Here is a 20,904-nt window from a genome sequence, read left to right as displayed (position 1 = left end):
CCATCACAAACAATGTAGAGTGCAAAAAAAACATAAACAAACATACCAATAAAAAATGTGAAATTTCTATGTAGATACCTATATTAACATATGCATTATACATAATAAATATTTATTTTTATATGATTAGAAATTATTATAAATAAATATTTTGAATAAAATTGTAATAAATAAATATTTTAAATATAAAAGTTTTATTTTAATTTTTCAACAAATAATTTAAAATATAATGTTTTAAAATTAAAACAGATATACAATTAAGATAATTTAGAAAAAAAAATTACCAGTTGCGAAGAAAGTGTGGAATGCACCATAAATAAAGAAGATAAAAAATGTTGAGAATTATTTTTAATAAAGAAAATGAGATTTTCAAAACTAAAGTCTACTTTTTCTTAAGTAGACTTTATAATAATAATAATAATAATAATAATAATAATAATAATAATAATAATCCATATTTCTATACATTTTAGTAAGGAGATATATTTTTTGTAATAAAATTTTGTTTATATTTTATTAATATTTTGACATATTAAACATTTATTACAATAAATTATATATATATATATATATATATATTATATTTAAATACATAAATTATATTTAAACTGTATATAAATAAATATTTTCAAATATATAAATTATATTTCTAACTTATAATAAAGTTATATAGTGATACAAAATTGTTTTTAATGATTGATAATTTATTTCAAAATTATTAAAATTTAATTTGTAGATAAATATGATAAATAAAAATTAAACTAAATAAAAATTAAAAAGATCTCTAAAAAAATTTCTTGTGAATCTATTTTAAAAATATTAAAATTTAATTCACAGATAATATGATAAATAAAAATTTAATTATATAAAATGTTTAAAAAAATCCTTAAAAATATTTTCATTAAAGAAAAATTTCTTAAAAATACTTTTGTGTAAGGAAAAAGCTCGCATTTAATAAACATAAGTTGATTTAAAACTATTTTACCTATTACTATCTGTAAACTATCTCACTTAATTTACATTTTATAATTTCTGATATTTATATTTATATTTATATTTCATTTTATTATTTAAATAAAATTTATAAAGACACAAAATACTTTTTCATAATAATAACAATAATAATATAATAACAATTATTATTAGACTTCATTAGCAAATCCACTTTGAGTTATTTTTTAAATAAAATTTATAGGAACACGAAATACTACTTATTTAAGTCTTATTTTTGGATAAACTTTTATAAATGCTTATAGAAGATAAAATTAATTAAACTTATTTCATAAATTAAAACCAACTTATACACTTCAATGAATACCATGAACTACTATTAAAGTTAAAATGCAATAGTTGATTTTAACTTTAAATTCACTTTCTTTTTCTCTTATAAATATTTATAGAGAATTTATTTAAACAGCACCTTGATATTGTACATAGACACCCTTTTTTTTTTTAAAATTAATCACCTATCAAACACTTGTTACGTTTTACAATTAGCTCCAGTGCATTTAGGCAATACTGAATGCATGATTAGCTTCATGGCAACCCCTTTGCAAATACTATCGAACAACATGTAATTGAATCCTTTCACAGTGACGAAGTCAAACCACGCAGATCAACGTAGCCAGAAAGGACTGCTCGGTTTCGCTCTTTCACCTTAGTCCGATATATAACCCTGCACATTTCAACTTTCAATCACTATCACAAATTCACAATTCCCTAAGTTTTTTAACACAGTGAACATTACAAAGTAATATTTTATCAATGAGGCAAGGCAAAAACAGTGATTCTACCTTGAGCCTTCTAGCCACATCTCAGTCACAAGAGTTTCACCAGGGTAGACATGTAGAAGAAATCTTCCCACTATGCTTTTTATCAAGTCTGGATCTCCTCTGCATATTTTTTTAATGATCGCCCTAACTGCAAATCCTAATGTGCATAGCCCATGCAATATTGGCTGCGAGAATCTTGGGCAACAAGTTCAAAATACCAAAATTAGATTAGCCGAACAATTGAATTGCGAATACAATCCCTATGATGGAAAATTGCCAAAAAAAAATAGTCACATCATAGACTGATGGCATAATAGCTTAAAATGCTACGTAACCACTATTTCTATGTATTTAATTAATATGACCAATCCAAACAGAAAGCTCCATGGCTCAAAAGGAAGGAAAATTTTCATTCAGCTAAGCACACCCCAACTTCTAAATTATAAATTTAAAGTATTTAACAATCTGCCGGAATTCAAGAAGACAGGATGAGGTACTAACCCAGCAACCTTTGCAATCATGGGATCTGAATGCAGAGGATTGTAGTCACCAGATAGTCTGTAGATCAATGCCTGCCAAAATGAAGAACATTCACAATCTGTAAAGAATTTATAAAAGGCATATCAAAAGTTTTCAAAGATGTATTAGGGTTCTGTGGCTTCAAGAATCTCAACAGAGGGCCAGAACAGTGAAGAATGTATAGAAAGACAAGAATGGGAGATAGGGTAAGGAATGGGTTCTGATATTTGATAATCATATGAACAGGGAGAGCTCTATGTCTCTATCTCACAAGGGTTGCACCTTCGCAACTAAGACTCGGTTCACTTACAGTTACAACTAGATTACGTTTCTTACATTCTTGTCATTAAGTTGTCCAATCAAACAGTAACATGTAGACTTTTGTTTTTAATTTAACAACATATTCTTAACGGAGGTTATTTAAGGTTAGGAAAAAAAACAAGTCACGTTACTGTTTGATTGGAGAACTTGATAGCAAGGATATACAGAACTAGATTTAAGTTGTCTGATTACAAATTGTAATGACAGACATGTAAGTTATGAAAGTTGTTAATTACTTAATAAAAGGTAAAGACCATAAAAGCAATGTAGTAAGCACAATTTCTTTTGTGCTCATTTATAGAAATGGCATCACCAATAAAACTAAGCAAAGTACCATAACCAAGGAAATAGAATCTTACATGCAAAATTGCAGGAAATACAAATCCTTTTTTAGATATTATAACTGTGGGGAAAAAAAGAAACTCCTTTTCTAAAATCATTTTGTATAAGTCGGACTATTTAAATACATCTCACATTGCTCCATAAGCACAACTAACTGGTTCCCTCTATTGCTCTACTGCAATAATTAGAGTTTGACGCAAATTTCTTACCAAGTTAAACCACAAATAAAATTGAAACAGATAAAAATTTTACAGTACGTTTTTTTGGGGGGCAGGGGGTGGGGACCTCAATTACTTGCAACACTACTTATTGTAAATTTTCTGAAGAAAACATATTTCATAAATGACTAATGTGGTCAAGGACAGTGAACAACCAAATATCTAAATAGGGCATATGGCTAGAAGCTGATAGGCTGAATCAATGCAAATGTTCAGAGAGAGGGGATAACATGTAATTTGTGTTTAACATGTTATTATATGTAGGTCAGCAGTTTCTATCCTACAATGCTTTCCAAATATGTCACAGAAAATAACAGAGGACAGACAAGTAAAAGAGGGAAGGGCCAAAAAAGAGATGCAACAACGTAGATGAAGAATAAAATTTATTCCAAACAATATTGCATAGTTATAACATGCCTGAGATGGTTGAGTACGATCCTCAAACACTGAAAAAGGTTTACTTTCAGGAATTTTCACAGTTGAAGTTTGTTTGCCAGGGTAATTTGTATAAGAAAATGGCTTAGATGTCTTTGAGAAGCCACCAGCACCACGTAGATAGACAGTTGTCCTGCAAGCAACTGGCTTGTTGAGTGAGGTCATAACAAAGCATTAAAGGGAAATTTTTCAGCATTACCTGTTCATGCATAATAAATCACCAGACTCTTTCTCATAGCTTTTTGTTTCAACCTCCAAAATTGCTGCTTTACCTGAAATTAAAGAAATGACATCAAATCTTTAAGGAGCAGAATAAAGGAGTAAAAGGAATACAAAATATTAAATCCGCATGCATAAAGATACACATTTTCCAAAGAAGATGTGAAAGTGAAACTGTAGAGCAAACACATGCACAACGTATCAATAAGTAGAAACAGTTCTTGCAGTTCAACCTTTATCGTGTAATCCAGCAAGACTGACTTTATTGTGTATCTGCAACACGAATAATATTTCATTAGTCTATCAACAAAAAATTAGGGATAAAATCATAATAATAGGATGTTAACCTTAGCTTGCCAATGAAAATCACAAAGAATTAATATTGAGTATCACAGTTGTAAAGGTACTGTTGCGGATGGGGAGAAATTAGAGGGGCGGTAATGTTAAAATGAATCAGACATAACTCAGATAGATACTAGATTTAACTATAGAGAACCCATTCTTCATCTGTAACACACATATGATCTATCTTTCCCCAATTAATATCAGATCAAATTCAAAAGGCTATTCTTCAATGTGTTTTTGTACAATCGTTCACACTATAAGTCACTTGGAATGCAAATGCCACCAAGCAAACATGAGTACATGACTAGTTCAGATATGGTTTAGGATTTAGAGTTTAGGCTTTAGAAAAAGATGATATGTCACTGTAGATGCTTGAAATCCATAGTGTCTAAATTCTGAAGATGGAGCCCTCTAATAATTGAGTAAAATTTCAATCACATCTACCACTTAGTTTGATTTTCCAGCAAATATCAGCTGACATGTTGGTGGGTTGAGGTAAAATTGGAACAATAAACCATTAGTTTAACAATTCAATCTAAATGTCCATTGAGTCAATTTTTCATTAAAAAAAAGAAACTTACATGACAGCTGGAAGGAAATGGTTTGTACAATTCTATGTATTGTTGTCCATGAAGCAGAAGGCGTGGATCATATCTAGCATACATAAAGTTTATTTTTGGTTATAAATCAGAAGAAGGAAGATCAATCTGATAGAAAATGGAGTAAAAAAGTGAAGGAATTACATTCAACGATAAAATAAATGCTATGGAGATTATATATGAACAAATGAAGTATAACACAGACGACAGACATTAAGTAGTAAGCAGCACTCACTCCAAGCCTGGAAGATCCAAAACACCTGACTGAAACATATTTGGAAGTATGGCAGCAAACGTAGGCAAGACCTATAAAGCAGAAAATGATGCATTAGTCAGAAACATTTTGCAATTATATGTCAACAGACTGCCAAAAAAGAAATCAATTATTAGCAATATCTTAGCATAAGTTACGGTTGAAACATTTTGTGTTACATTGAGCATTTACCAAGAGTAATTAAAAAATAACAACATCCTAATAAACTTCCAACCTTGTTTATGGTAATCACACACAAATGAATTCTTAGCAATAAACTAAACATTGTCCAGTAATAAGCTAGAGATTAATCTCTCAAGCTACTGAAATCTATTTAAATGATCAATCTCTCCCATCAAATGTCTTTCCATGCACACAGACATGGAGATTGAACTCCTGATTACATCCTTAAAAACATAACTATCCGCCAACCATACCACAACATGTTCATTGTGCAGCGATAGTTTTAAAATAAATGATACCTTGATAAACTTCTGACCATCTCCATGGTAAACATATTTAAGTTCATCAGTATCAACAGCATCTGATAAGCAAGCCCCTACCCCTAAAGCATAAAGTGCTGCATCCCTGTTCAACACGTATCAAAGCAAGTTTACTCACACATTTTCCTTTTGCGAGAAATTAAGCATAGAAGAATATGCTCATTTCATTAACAATTTGAGTAAATTAGGAGAATAAGCGCATTTCATGAGATTTCACGCACGCACACTCTAATTTTTCTACTCTTACACTAACCCCTCTTAATTGTTTTAAAAAGATTGCATTGATACATCTTACACATTACAGTAACCTATTTAACTGTTTGAAAAACATTACACAGTAAGTTTAGTTATTACAAACCTTACAAAACAAGGGGTATGTGTGCAATTTCACTGGAGTATGAGAGTAATAACAATTTTTTTATTGAAAGTTTGATTTGTATAATTATGACTTACCTTTCTGTATAAGAGTATGTGGTCTGCATAGCATCTCGCGCAATGAAAATGATAACAGAAATTGAGATTCATCAGTGTGTGAAGGAAAAGATAGTAAAAAGAAAAAGAAAAAGATAAGGCATGTGGAATATTGAGGATTATTACATGAGGGAACTTGTGAGAGAGCGCAAGCGCTGGGTCGAACTCTGATGCATTCGCCATCTAACCTTGAATGATTGAAACACAGTTGATCGATTACATGAGAGAAAAATAATCGGCGTTTGATTGCTTTTGTGGATCAGGATAAGAGCTTATGAGATGAATAAATTTGTATCCTTCGTTGATACAATACAATGTATTTAGACCTAGTGCTAGTATAGCGTTTACAACAAGACATTTGTCCACACAATGAATGCTATTTAATGCTATTAGACATATACTCAATAAAAACATTACATAAACAATAAATAAAGTGAAATTATTTGACATTGTGTTTTGGTTATAGAATTTTAAAATTTTAGATAACTAGTACTGTGACCAATGGATAGGATGTTGATTATATATAATATAATTAAAATTTATAATAAATTATATAAAAATATTATACTTGAATATAGAAATTACATTTAAAATAAGTATTTATAAATATTTTTTAATGTACAAATTATATTTTAAATTTATGAGAAATAATTTATATTGAAAAAATTTATTTATAGATAATTTATTTTAAAATATTAATATTTAATTAATCAATAATTATGTTAAATAAAAATTAAATTAGGTAAAAAAAATTAAAAATCTAACAAACTTTCTTATTGAATAAATTTTTTTTAAAACATTTTCATAGATGTTTGTTTTAATATATAGAGATTAATTTAAAATATTTAAAAATTTAATTACATCAAATAAATTTTTCAAATACTTTAAACGAATAAAACAATTCAATTTTTTCTCTTTCATTTTTTTTATTTGGATAAAATAATTAAATTTTGTTTTATTTGAAATTTTTATTTATTTTAAACATATTTGAGAAAACAAAATTAAATTGAGTTGTTTAAATAAAATGATATGATAATTTGAAGAATTGTCTAATAATGTTATAGGAATGCAAGTAATGTTTTCTCAAAGTACATAGATATTAATTATATGAAAGATTATTTATGCCTTTTTTTCACGGAAACATAATAAATTTTCTCATAAATTGATTATAAATATTTGAATTTTAAATTTTTTATGAAAGATTATCTATATGTTTAATTGACATAAATTTAATTTATTAAATGTTAATAAATTTATTTTACAATTGATAAGACACGTTTGAATATTAAAGGATTGAAATTTTTTTGAAAAATAATGAGAGAAAAAAAATTAGAAGAATAATCTATTTTTAATAATATAAAAAAAAGTGACATTGGACTACGTAGTTTTAAGCGAATTTTTTTTGAAAAATTATTCAACTTTTAATAATAGATATACATGTAAAACATAGACACGAATAGATTTTATATACATTAGTAGGATTTAACCTCTATGTATTTTGTTTTAAAATAATATAATATATAATTAAAAAAAAGTAAAATAATCTTAAATAAAAGTGATTACAGAATAAGATGGTAGTTTTATTGATATATTTAACAACAATTGATTTTTTTTATACATATTTTTTCTTCTATTTTAATCTTAAAAGATATGATGGTGGGAAAAAATAATATAGAATAAAGAGTATAAATATTTAAAAAAAATATGAAAATCAAAGGGAGATATCCCTTTATATATGATGTAAATTTAATATATTAATCACATTTTTTATAATATTTTAAATTTTCTATAAAATATAATTTATGTGTTTAATTGACGTAAATCAATTTATTAAATACTAATATTTATTAAATTAATAGGAAACTATTGAATTTTAAAAGATTGAAAAATTTTAGAAAAAAGTAGATTCAGATAATGTAGTTTTAAGTGGGAAAACTTTTTAGAAGACTATTCTATCTTTATATATACGAGGAGAGTTATAATAACATCGGTGCAATTTTTATTAAGTATTACATTGTTCAATAACTTTATATTAATTGTGAATTTTGTAAATCCAACCGTTAGATTGAAAGTTCATATCACTTTATATGTGTATATCAAATTTTGTTAAATTTGAACAACGACTTGAAGGTAACCATAGTGTTTATATTTTAGTATATTTTGAAATAAATATATTACATCAATTATTTTATAATTGTAACTTTTACTAAGTATTACACCACTCGATAACTTTATGTTAATTCTGAATTTTGTAAATTCAACCGTTAGATTGAAAGTTCATGTCACTTTATATGTTTATATCAAATTCTGTTAAAATTAAACAACAATTTAAAGGTAATATTGTTCATATTTTAGTATATTTTTAAATGTATATATTACGTCAATTTTATTTTATAAGAATGAAGTATCAAATCATCTTGGATTAATATAAAATTTTGTATATATGATCTAAGAATAAAAAACTTTTAATCTAACGGTTGATTTATAAAATTCACATTTAATATATATATATATATAGAGAGAGAGAGAGAGAAAGAGAGAGAAAGAGAGAGAGAGTTATAATTATACCAGTGTAACTTTTACTAAGTGTTACACCGCTTAATAACTTTATATTAAATGTGAATTTTGTAAATCTAACCGTTAGATTGAAACTTCTTTACTTTTAGATCATACATGCAAAATTTTATATTAATCCAAGATGATTTGATACTTTATTCTTATAAAACAAATTTGACGTAATATATTCATTTCAAAATATACTAAAATATGAACACTTTGATTACCTTCAAGTTGTTGTTCAATTTTAACAAAATTTGATATACACATATAAAGTGATATATTGGATTTATAAAGTTCACATTTAATATAAAGTTATTGAGTGGTGTAATACTTAGTAAAAGTTACATCGATGTAATTATAACCGTCCTTATATATATATATATATATATATATATATATATATATATATATATGAGGAGGGATCTATTTACTTCAGGAGTAAGTCTACTTAGATTTACTTTGTTCAACTTATATTTTACATCAAATTTTAATGGTCTGATCATTGAATTTAAAGTTTTTTAATGATAGATCAAGTTTGAAATTTTTTTTAACAAATTTGAAAACCAATACTTTGTTTCATTAATTCAAATCGACATATGAAATGATTTTATGATTATCTATCAATTTGTAAAAAAAATTCTCTATATATAATTATAGAGAAGGGTTCAAACGATACCGATGTAACTTTTACTAAGTATTACACTGCTCAATAACTTTATATTAAATGTGAATTTTGTAAATCCAACCATTAAATTATAACTTTGTATCACTTTATATATTTATATCAAATTTTCTTAAAATTGAACAACAACTTGAAGGTAATCAAAGTATTCATATTTTACTATATTTTGAAATGTATATATTACGTTAATTTTTTTTATTAGAATAAAGTATCAAATCATCTTGAATTAATATAAAATTTTGTATATATGATCTAAGAGTAAAAAACTTTCAATCTAATGGTTGTATTTATAAAATTCATATTTAATATAAATTTATTGAGCGGTGTAATACTTTGTAAAAGGTAAAAGTTATACCGATGTCGTTTAAACCTCATAATTATATATATTTACGCAACAAATTATTTTAGAAGACTATATATATGTGAATTAAATTTTAATATTATAAAATAAATTATTAATAATTAAAAATAATATTGTATCATAATATAAATTATTTATCTTTATTTTTAAATATAATTTATATATTCAAATATAATATTTATTCATATGTATAATTTTTTTATCAGTTTTAGTTATATATAATAAACATTAAATTATTAAAATGCACATACTAAAATATTTGTTATATAGTTAACATATAAATTGCTAAAAAAATTGATTTAACATGCATGTTAATAAAATAATATTTTAATTTATGTAAAATACTTAATAGTATTTATTTATATAGAATTAAAATGTAATAAATATATTTAAATATATAACTTATTTATTAATCATTTTATTTTGAAATTAAATTATTTATTGAATAATTAAAAATAAATTTATATCATAGTATAAATTATTTTAAACTAAAGAGATTTTAAGAAAAATGTTACTATTTAAGTTTACTAATGAATTTTTTTTATAATGAAAAAGTTTGATTAGAATAAAATACAACATTATATAAAATTAAAATCAACTACCAATCTTTTTAAAAAAATTCAATAAAATTATGAATTATCTATCACTAATGGAGAGTAAGTTCTCTTTTATAAATCATAAATAAAGTGAAAACAACCACTGTAATCTTCATACCCATAATCTAATTAGAGTAAATTATTCAAACCGAACATATGCAAATCATTATGTTTATGTTGATTACTTTCTGACTTAACTGAGAAAAAAACCAATATTTATTTATAATTATATATTTACTATAAGCAGGATCAAAGATAATTATGCAAAAAAATTTAGAAACTATTTTGAGAGAATTTCGTATTTTAATAAACTAAAAAAATAAGTATATAACTTCCTCTAAGGTCTAGCTGTAAAAAAAATAAAAAATAAATAAATAAAACCTCCTTTATATGTCCATTTCTCTAGAAGAGGCCCCTAATACAAGAGCAGTATCAATGAGGGATACTCCTTACCAAGGCAGATTAAGTTCACTCTTTCATTAAAGCAGATTTTGTTCACTCTTGAAGTTACAGATAATGCTTAATCTTCACAATCATAAATAATTCAGTATCTTGCATCGTTTCTGGTGTCAACATTGCAGACGGTAAACGGAAAAGGATTTAGACATATACCAATTGAAATGAAATGTTCTGCTCTTCTACAACAATAAAACGAATCATAGCCCTGCTAACCCAAATTCCAAATGTCAACTTTCATTATCCCATTCACCTTACTTAATAAAAATACTAGTAAAATTCGAGATGATACAAAGGGAACATATATTAATATAATATGTTGTTTCTTTCTCTCTCACTCACTCTCTAACTCTCTGGGAAAGAATTAATGTGACCTCGAGCTGGGGTCATTTAGGGGTAAAATCATACATATTCATAAACCCACTGGAAGATAGCATAAATAAACAAAAACACTCAACATTAAAATTAGAAGTAGATAAGTTAACTACTTTTCGTATTCTAAAGCTAGAATGCGTGGAACCCTTAAACCCTTGCTAGCTCAAAGGGGTCGCGTGTGTCTCCCACTTGCCCTACCACACAGAATTGCATTCTTTGGAACAGGAAACTCATCTCTGATTGAGGTTGATGATGTATAAACGCGCAAATATAACTGTTGACCAAGGTATTGTCGTGCCCAGAACTCAGATCTCAAGTTCCACATTCCCACGTTGTCAAGTGCAACGTAAATAGCAGTCCATGACATGGGATATACCTAAAAAGAATCAAGAATCAAACCTTAGTAGCCAGAAATAAAGGGCATCAACAACATTGTTAGCCACACAAAAAAACATGGCTGATTCTCACCTGTGTGGTGCAACGTGAAACTGCATCTCGGAGATTATACTGGTTCCTGCTAGAAGGTGTCCACTGTCCCCCATCCATACTGCATAAATAATTCACATATTTTAGACCAACAATTACATACACAATTGAAATAATTTACACCAATCCAGAAGCTAAACATACTAGGTTGTCTTCACAATGAGTGAGACTTAAAAGTAAAATTTGAAATTTTTTTTTAACATTAAATGATGATACATGTTGGCCTTTCTGTCAACATATTTAGCATTTTCGTTTTATAAAAACTAATAGTAAATCAATTTTTTTTTTATGGAACTAAAACCTCTTTAGTAGCCTTGGGCAGCACTGCAAACACAAATTATTAGCAATGTAACGTAAAAACAGCCAATCACAAATTACTATTGGTTTGACTTTTAACCTAGTTATTTTTAAAACATACATGATAGTTTGAAAGTTTGTGATTGGATGAAAGTATAAATAATGTAAAACCTATTATTTCTACTTTTATATGAAAGTAAGCTTAAAAAATATAAATGAAAAGTTAACAATGATATATACTTTTAGTTGAATTTAAGCATGCAAAGTTGTAATTTAAGTGGTCACTCACCCAACGACAAAGAAAGAGTAGCCATCGAGATGATAGCTGTGAACGATGTTCTCGTTGTTTTGGAAGACAATCTCAATAAAAGTTCTGTAGTCAGCTTGTAAGACGGATGTGTCAAGGTAAATGCCACCACCGGTGGGTCTTTCAGATACGCTTCCAGCCCGGAAAACACCAGAGATTTTGAAGTAATCCGCGAGCTTAAGAGGTGTGTCTGGAGCAACGTAAGACACGCTGTTAATTGCGTATCTTTGCTTCCCATTAACTTGACCAGCAGAACTCGCCAGAATGATGGTCTTGGTCGTGTTTATGAGACCGTAATGATAGGATCCTTGCGGGTTCGGCCTCGGTCCACTTGCTGTAAGGTTAGTCCTGAAATTATATATTATGTATTAAATTGCAGGTTAGAAACTTAAATATTACAATTTTAAAATAATATATATATAGAGAGGAATGATTCATTTAATTCACTAGCTAGTCTACTTAGATTTCATTCGATAACTTATGTTTTATATCAAATTTCAACGTTAAATTTAAAGTTTTTAATGTATAAATTAAGTTTACAAATTTTTAAAAAATTTAAAAATTATTTGATACTTCATTTCATTAATTTAAATCAACATATTAAATGATTTTATGATTATTTATCAATTTAAATTAATGAAACAAAATATTAAAATTTTTAAACTTTTTAAAAATTTGTAAACTTAATCTTTAAATTTAACGGTTGAATCGTTAAATTTTAATATAAAATATAAGTTATTGAATAAGTAAATGTTGATAGACTTATTTCTAAAATATACTAATCCATATCCTATATATCAAAAAGTAGTTGGTAAAATAAATAATACTAACAGAGAGTAATAAAATACCTGATTGAGCGGGCCTGGTTCAAAGACCAATCAATTTGGATTGTAGGTCCACCAGGGGGTGGGCCTGATACTGGGCCCGCGGAGTTGCTGTAGCGAAGAACTCCAGTGGTGGTGAGGACCTTGTAGGAGAATCGCGTGGAAACCACAATGTAATAGTCCTGAGCAGGTTGATCGGCTGTTACCAGCACTGAATAAGATTGACCCACGTGAACGTCGAGAGAGGAGTACGAAGTTTGAAGGGTGTGTGTTCCTTCCACTTCTACCAGCTTCATTTTGTGGTTCTGGATGCGAAAGTTAAGGGAATGTTGAAGCCCCACATTTGATATTCTAAGCCTGTAAGTCTTTCCTGTTGTGGACATCATAAGTTAGTAACATACCAAAAAATAGTGTCAAAATTATTCTTAATTTTTTTATGCATACAACCTTTTTGTTTTTTCGTTTAATAGACAGAGACATTAACTAGATGAGCTGCATACCTTGTTCTACGTTGAAAGACACACCATTAGGACCGCGACCATTGATAAGGACTCCATCAGGAAAAGGCAGCTTCTTACCCCTATCAAGATGGGCTTTCAAAGTCTGCATATAATCCACAAATTGATTACTGTTTTTTCTTTTTTGAATAAAAGTCGTCAAAAGGGAGTGACACCCTTAATCAACCTGGACAAGGCACTTAATTCATGTTTCAATATTTTTTTCATAAACATTTAAGAAAAAAAATAAGTAAAATGGATTTTTTTCCACCAAGTTAAAATTAACTTACCTCAGTTTTTGAACAAGTTAGATGAAATAACTTTGATAAAAATTAAAGTGCATAATTTAATTTTAACAATACATTTTACATAGAGAAGTAAAAAGTCCAACTTAAAAGATTATTGTCGAAGTCTAATTTTACTTGGTTATCTAGTTGACTAATTACTAGGTTTCTCATAAAGTGGAGAATTTTCTTTTGAACCCTTAATCAATTCAATTGTAGCAGTACTAGTTATTAATTCATAAAATAAAATAAAAAACTAAGTTCTTGATCTATTTGTTTAGAGTATCACTTAAAGTATATATATATACAGATATAATATTGTTGAAATCAATATCTAATAGTAGAATAAGAAACAGGATACAGAGAGTAAATTACACCCAGATTCGATCAAATTTTTATCTTTTCTTTCTTTTTACTACTTTTACACTGATTTTCAAACATCTTATTTAAGAAATAATAAGAGAAACTAATGTCAAAATTTGATCTTGTCAAAGGATATTCTAAATGGTAATTTGCATAGAAGGTGGATGACAGTTGAGAGAATAAGTTTGTGGAAGATGACGTGATCACCGATAGAAAGGGTTATCTCTTGGCACACAAAGCAAAAAAATGGAGATCCAAGTTTACTTTTGTTAGGAATGAATAAATGAATGAGTATTTATTGACATGTAATGCATGAGAAGCCTGTGAGATTGCCACCAAACCAAGTCACTGCAGTATTGCAGTCTGCGCATGAGTCATGAATACGCTTCACAAGATCCGTCTCAATCGCATATTACTTCTATAAAAACATATAATTCTTGAAAAATTATTAGTTACGCAAATTAAAGTAAAATTAAAAAAAACTAAAAGTAAAAGGCATATATAATGGGTTTTACTTGCCACTCACTCAAAGAAAGCGGCGGTGTGGGACTGTGTGAACTACGCACGTCAAAAAGAAAGAAAGAGGGCGTATAAGATGTTTTTGGTCAGGGCTAAAAAATTATGACAAAATTGAGCTTAAATTTATTAAAGCGGCTGTATATCTAACAACATATACCGTAGAATTGTTTATAAGCAATCCCTTCTGTCATATAAGTTCTTTTTTATTTTATGGATTATTTAAATTTTAGTTCTGGAATTTTTATAAATAACTTTACTTAAATTTAAGCAATTCTAAAATAAAATAAAAAATTAATATAACATTATGTGACACAAGAAATTGCTTATAAATAACTTTCACTATACTGCATATGCTCTAAATGTGAGAAATAGAAAGTGACAAGTGTAATTACCGTGTGGTTGGATTTGTACCAATCTCCAATGAGAACAGTGTAATCTCCTGAGGGATCAGGGAAGGGTACTGGAATTCTTGGTCTGCTGAGAATCCTGATGCCTCCGAAACCACCTGCGGCTTTGTGGAATGCAAGAGATGGGAAGTAGTAAAAGCTCCCAATTTGATCCTTCACTTGAAGTATGTATGTGAAGTTCCTCCCTGGTGGAATGGGGCATGTTGTTCCAAAAACACCATCTTCGAATGAGTTCCTTCTCTGCTGGATCCCATTCCTGCAGTATCATATCATATCATTAAATCCCCATAATTCATGAGTCATTGGGATTCACACAAAACACAAGACCTATTCATATTTCTCTTGTTTCATACTTTAACCACGTTACCTAATTAGATTGATTCAACATAATACTAATTTAGCTCATGATACTATGATTAAATATCGTTAGTATGGAAACTTTTTCATACACATATTTTAGTTATACTTAATAATTTAAAATTAATTATATTTAATTCTATAGATCATTATAACATAAGAGTAAAATACCCACATGAAATCTCTGCTAGAATACTTGGTTTATTATCTTTAATATTATCTCACTTGTCCACTACAATTTTTCTTATGAAGAACGGAGTCTAATTCCACAAACCAACCACATATTAGTAATTAATTATATAAAATAATGCACTCTTAATCTTGCAACTTTATACATGAGAATAATCAGTGAAGGATTAAAAAACTAAGGGGGGTGTATTGGTTTAGGATTTCGTAGGATTTTAAAAGACTTTTTTTGAGTAAAAAAGTTTATTGGTATTCAATCAGGATTTTATGTCACTTAAAAACAATCCAATGGTATTCAATTTGGATTTTCAAGATTTTTTAAAGAGTCCATTAAAATCCATTGGTATTCATTTGAGATTTTTTACAACTTAAAAACAATCCATTGGTATTCAAAAATATAAAGATTTTAAAGGATTGTTGTGTGAGAGGGATTTTGAAGGACTTTCTAGTGTTATTTATAAATACCAAATTCATAAAACAATCCCATCCAAACCCATCGGATTTTGAAAGATTGTTTGAAGTGACTTTTCAAGAATTTTCAAGTGAGTTTTTCATCTTTTTTTTATGCTTTTGTCTTCTCCATTTTTTTCTTTGCTAATAATACTGCACTATTGTTCATTGTTCATATATAATACTGTTCTCATCTCATTCCCCTATTTTGTGAAACTCCGATACGTAAATGATAGTGTCATTGACTTGCTCTATTTTTCTGTTCGTTCTCTTTAATTGACTTGCTTTATTTTTTTTCTATGTAGTTGAATTTGTTCCTTTATATAACACAAAAAAAATGCTTGAAATTTTAACTTTTAAGTGGTAATTGTTTTTATAACACACGCAAGAAAAGAAAAAGGTGAAAGATGAAATTGATATCATAATCTCTACAAAATATATATATATATATATATATATATATATATATATATATAAAAGATGAATTTGTTATGGTTTTTGTGAGTAGAATGAGATGAAAATGGATCTTAGTTGGGGGAAGAACCCTCTCAGCAAAAAAATTGTGATCTCTCTCCTTCCCTTAAGTTTGTTACTCTTATCCCTCCTCTTTTTATGACTTTTATCCCTTCATTAGCTTATTTTTTAGAAAAGAAAATATTGTTAAAATATTTGTTAGAATAATTTACATTTATAAATATCGTTAAAAATATATAACAAAAATAATATATATATATATATATATATATATATATATTCTCTATATCTAAATTTGAATGTATGAATTTTTTTTTGAAATCTTATCAAATGTAAAAGTTCCACGAAAATTCTACAAAATCTCACATAATCCATTAAAATCCTGATTTAAAAGTCTTGTAGAATCCATTAAAATCCTGATTTTAAGTCTTGTAGAATCCTGCAAAATCTTAAAAGTCATGAAAATCCTGCAAAGTCTTTTAAAATCCGCAAGATTTTTTTTAACTAAAAAAGTCCTTTAAAATCCTAATCCAATACACCCCCCTAAGTGTCATTTGCATCATCCGAACGTAGCGCTCGTGATTTTAGGAAACAAACATGGAGTAGGTGACAAGTCACCGTGGATTCCAGTTGACGACAGCCAAAGAGAAAGAGAAAAGGTAAACGGGCCACAATATTAATTGTTGTCCACTACAATTACATAATCGAAATTCAAACAATAATCCTAGATTCCTAGTGTTGAACCAAAGTCCAAAGAAGAAAACACAGTGTACTGTGTACCTAGAAACTTTCCTCTTTTATTTTATTTTTTTACTCATTTTACTATTTTCTCCGAACTCAATCAAATATTAAAAATTTCTTTTTAGTAGACAGTTAAGACTTTGAGGTTAAGAGCTTCCATTACAGTCTGATTAGATGAGAAAAATAAAGGAAAAAGATATAGAATAGAAAAAAATAATAATAAAAATATAAAATGAAGAGGATGTATTATTTAAATGAATAAAAATAAAATAAAAATACTTAAAAAAAACATTTCTATGCTTATTTAAATAAATAAAATATAATGAATGTACACTAAAAAGAAATAACCTACGTCCTACCTGCCTCACTTTCCTCTCCCACTCAAAACATAACACGGCAGTGTGCATGCACCACAACCACGTGATTTTGTCCTTCTCAGAAAGAATAAAATGATACAATTCCTAACATTTTTCAAACATTAAAATACATTCTTTTTAAATAAATAAAAACTATACTTGTTTAGATGAATAAAAAAAAGTAAAAAAAAAATCTATAAATTATATTAGAGAAGCTTTTTAAAATAATAAGTTAAAATTTTCGGTATAATTTTTTAAAAAAACAAAAACTACTTTTAATTATTTTATATAATATAAAATATGATTCAACATTAAAAATTATTAAAACAAGGGGAAGGGGGGGGGGGGGAATTACTTCTTCGTTCCTCACTTTCCTCTCCCACTCAAATATTGCACCACATTGGCACAATCACGTGTCTGTGTCCTTTTCAGACAGAATAAAATAATAATGTAATTTTGAACATTTTTTAAACATGAAAATGCATTCCATTTTAGTGTACGTTCATTATAATATATCCAAGCTCAGCGAGTTAGATCTGGAACCACGTCCACACATTCGGTCCAACACATGGGAAATTTCAGTGTTTCCACTTTCCAGCCAGACTCATGATATGACTTAACAAACATCCAAAACAGAGAAGCGTCTAAAGAAATGTGCAACCGACTCAAGCCAGCATCAGACATACCCTCAGGCTCAGCGGATCAACATAATCAATATATCTAATAAGTAACATTTTTTTATGTTATAAAAATACTCTACTCACATGCTTAATAGTTAATTCGATCTCACTCACATTATGATGCTTTAAGCTTATGATAGTTAACAAAAAGCGGAGATCGAAGGGAGAGAATAGAGAGTACCAGGAGAGGAGAAAGGGCTCATCCAAGCTGTTGAAGACATTGATGATGAGGTTGTCGTTGGTAACAGAATGAATATCTGGACCTGGGAATTGTCCGTTGATTAATATTCCCTACATGTTTTATTTAGTGAATTATTCACCGTGATAAAAAAAAAAAAAGTATAAAAGATGAAGGCAGTGGAAAGAGTTGAGGTTGAGGTTGAGATTGAGATATGCATTAGCATATTACATACCCTTTGACGAACGCCAAGAGGGTAAATGTCCCCATAAGTAACATTCCAGTTGAAGAATCTGTAGGGATCTTCGGCGCTAGCAATGTGAAAGAGAGAAATAGCAACGCATAGGAGAAGGGCACCGACAGTGGCTCCTCCCGCCAACTTGAGAGGCATTTTTGCTCTTCTTAATTAACACACTCTTTGTTTCTCTCACCAATGGCGTACTTAATGCTGAAGCTATTAAGGGACAAAGAGACTTTAAAGGGAAGGGGGAGGGGTCAGAAATGATTAGGGGTGGCACACATTTAGGTGCGGTACAGATGGGGGAAGTGGTGTAATATAGCCGTGAAAAGTTAAAATAAATGAGAGGGAAAATTGAAGGGAATTTGGCAGCATGCAAGAACACAAATAATGTGTTTTTCTCTAGAGGGTAGAAATTAAATTGGGGTGTCGGTCGTGGGGTCCTCACTCTAGCCTAATTATATTTTGAACTATGCGGGTTTTGTCTTCCACATGGGTTCTTTCGTGGGGTGTGCTTACAACTGGGGGTCACATGACGTGTTCACACGCAAAGAAGACCAAAGGGTCCTCTTATCCTTCATATTCCAAACTCACCAAATCAGTAAAGGCAGATGCAGTCGCAGTCCTAGCAATTTCTACTTATAATTGCGGCCATCGTTAGATGACCCCATAGGGGTAGACGTTTGTTGCTTTGTTTTTGGTTGTCCTTAAACTCTATAAATTTACAACTATTTTTTGATATCCTTAAACTCTACAAATTTCATTTCCATAAACGTTTTTCTAACTTTTCAAATACGCGGGGATTATTGCGTTTGAGAGTATTGTAGAAGATCTATGTCTCGCATTGTTTATTTTTAAGATCTTTTGAGATTTTATAGTTTTCATTAACCTCATGCATAAGAATTCTTTGTTCCATACATAATAATTGAATTCGGTGTAAGAAATTTACAACAACCCATTCATATAAATAAGAGCAGGTTACTTGTTAATTCTACTGGCACTATTTTGTTTTTAATTTTAGTCTCTCTTCCCATAATGTGAAAATGTACTAGTCATTGCATTAACAAAAGAATTTTTTTTTTCAACCCATTCATATAGGTAAGAGCAGGTTACATGTTAATTCTACTAGCACTATTTTGTTTTCAATTTTAGTCTCTTCTCATAATGTGAAAATGTACTGGTCATTGCATTAACAAAAAAAGTTAAAATTATAAGCATTTAATAAATTTTCATATTTTCTTCTAAAAGGAATCATTTGTCATATTTTTATAGGTGATATATGCTTTGCAACAAGAACATAATGTAATTACTTGTTTGAATGTCAAGTAAGATCGCTCATAAAAGATTAAGGCGAGATCTTTATAGCACTGAAGAAATTATTTTAACTTCATGTTTGTTAGCTATATAAACATGAAATTAAAACAAGATGCCAGAACACTACAAATTCCTACAAATGTTTGTTACATACTTTGTGATAATTTATAATAATTCTTTTCATGTAATTCATGCTTGGTCACGTTTTTTTTTATACCAACATTTCAAAGGTTAGATATTGCAAATTAAAATTGACTTTTGCAAACAATGGTGATTAAGATTGTATGGACAGTGAACTCAAAATGCACTGTTAATGTGTTTCAGATAGAGAGTATTCACTTCTACCTTCAAAAAAAAAAAAAAAGAGTATTCACTTGTCTAAAATGGAATATGATGTATTTGAAGTAGGCTTCACAATAAAGTCATCTCAAGTAAGTTGGAAAATCTAAGTCCTAAAGTCAACAAACCAAGACTCTAGTGCAACTGAGTTATCATTCGTTTTATAAAATCGATTTGATTAATCGAAACATCTATTATTACATAGAGAATGTTTTCACTTTTCTTAGACTCCTTTATTTTTTAACTAATTTATCTAATTTATTTAAAATATTTTATTTTTATCCTTATTGTCATTCTAATCACATTCTCTTTTTCGGTAGCAACCATGTTAGATAACCGTCTTCATTTTTCGATAAATAAAACCATCATTATCTTTCGTTATTTTTTTATTTTTACTTTTAAAATAAATATATAAAAACACGAATTAACTCTTTTCATATAGTATTTTATAAAGTAAATCAATTTATTTATTTTTTTCTAAAAACATCAGATTCTTTTAAATGATGATCGTCGGTGCAATTCCATTATTCACTTTTATACTCACACACACATATATATATATATATAGCAGAATCGAAGCG

General features: G+C 28.2%; 2 protein-coding genes across 2 annotated transcripts; both read right to left on the bottom strand.

The window, feature by feature from the left end:
* Positions 1 to 1,354: 1,354 nt before the first annotated feature.
* ECH2 (enoyl-CoA hydratase 2) lies at positions 1,355 to 6,338 on the bottom strand. Its single transcript, XM_020363825.3, has 11 exons — positions 6,124 to 6,338; positions 5,980 to 6,002; positions 5,506 to 5,611; positions 5,006 to 5,076; positions 4,753 to 4,825; positions 4,060 to 4,099; positions 3,807 to 3,879; positions 3,590 to 3,740; positions 2,274 to 2,344; positions 1,794 to 1,967; positions 1,355 to 1,675 (listed from the first exon to the last, which is right to left on the bottom strand). Exons 1-11 carry the CDS (start codon positions 6,178 to 6,180, stop codon positions 1,588 to 1,590), a joined length of 927 nt encoding a protein of 308 aa, XP_020219414.1. The 5' UTR covers positions 6,181 to 6,338; the 3' UTR covers positions 1,355 to 1,587.
* A 4,525-nt stretch (positions 6,339 to 10,863) lies between these two features.
* On the bottom strand, positions 10,864 to 18,990 carry SKS5 (SKU5 similar 5). The gene is made up of 8 exons (XM_020363331.3): positions 18,668 to 18,990; positions 18,436 to 18,545; positions 14,996 to 15,266; positions 13,441 to 13,543; positions 12,965 to 13,310; positions 12,099 to 12,464; positions 11,495 to 11,573; positions 10,864 to 11,402 (listed from the first exon to the last, which is right to left on the bottom strand). The coding sequence occupies exons 1-8, from the start codon at positions 18,821 to 18,823 to the stop codon at positions 11,190 to 11,192; spliced, it is 1,644 nt and encodes a 547-aa protein (XP_020218920.2). The 5' UTR covers positions 18,824 to 18,990; the 3' UTR covers positions 10,864 to 11,189.
* Positions 18,991 to 20,904: the final 1,914 nt, after the last annotated feature.

The sequence above is a fragment of the Cajanus cajan genome, chromosome 4 (assembly GCF_000230855.2).
Source record: "Cajanus cajan strain Asha chromosome 4, NIPB_CcT2T_4, whole genome shotgun sequence".
NCBI lineage: Eukaryota > Viridiplantae > Streptophyta > Magnoliopsida > Fabales > Fabaceae > Cajanus > Cajanus cajan.
The sequence above is the reverse complement of the archived record's forward strand: the minus strand, read 5'-3'. Positions and strand labels throughout refer to the sequence as shown.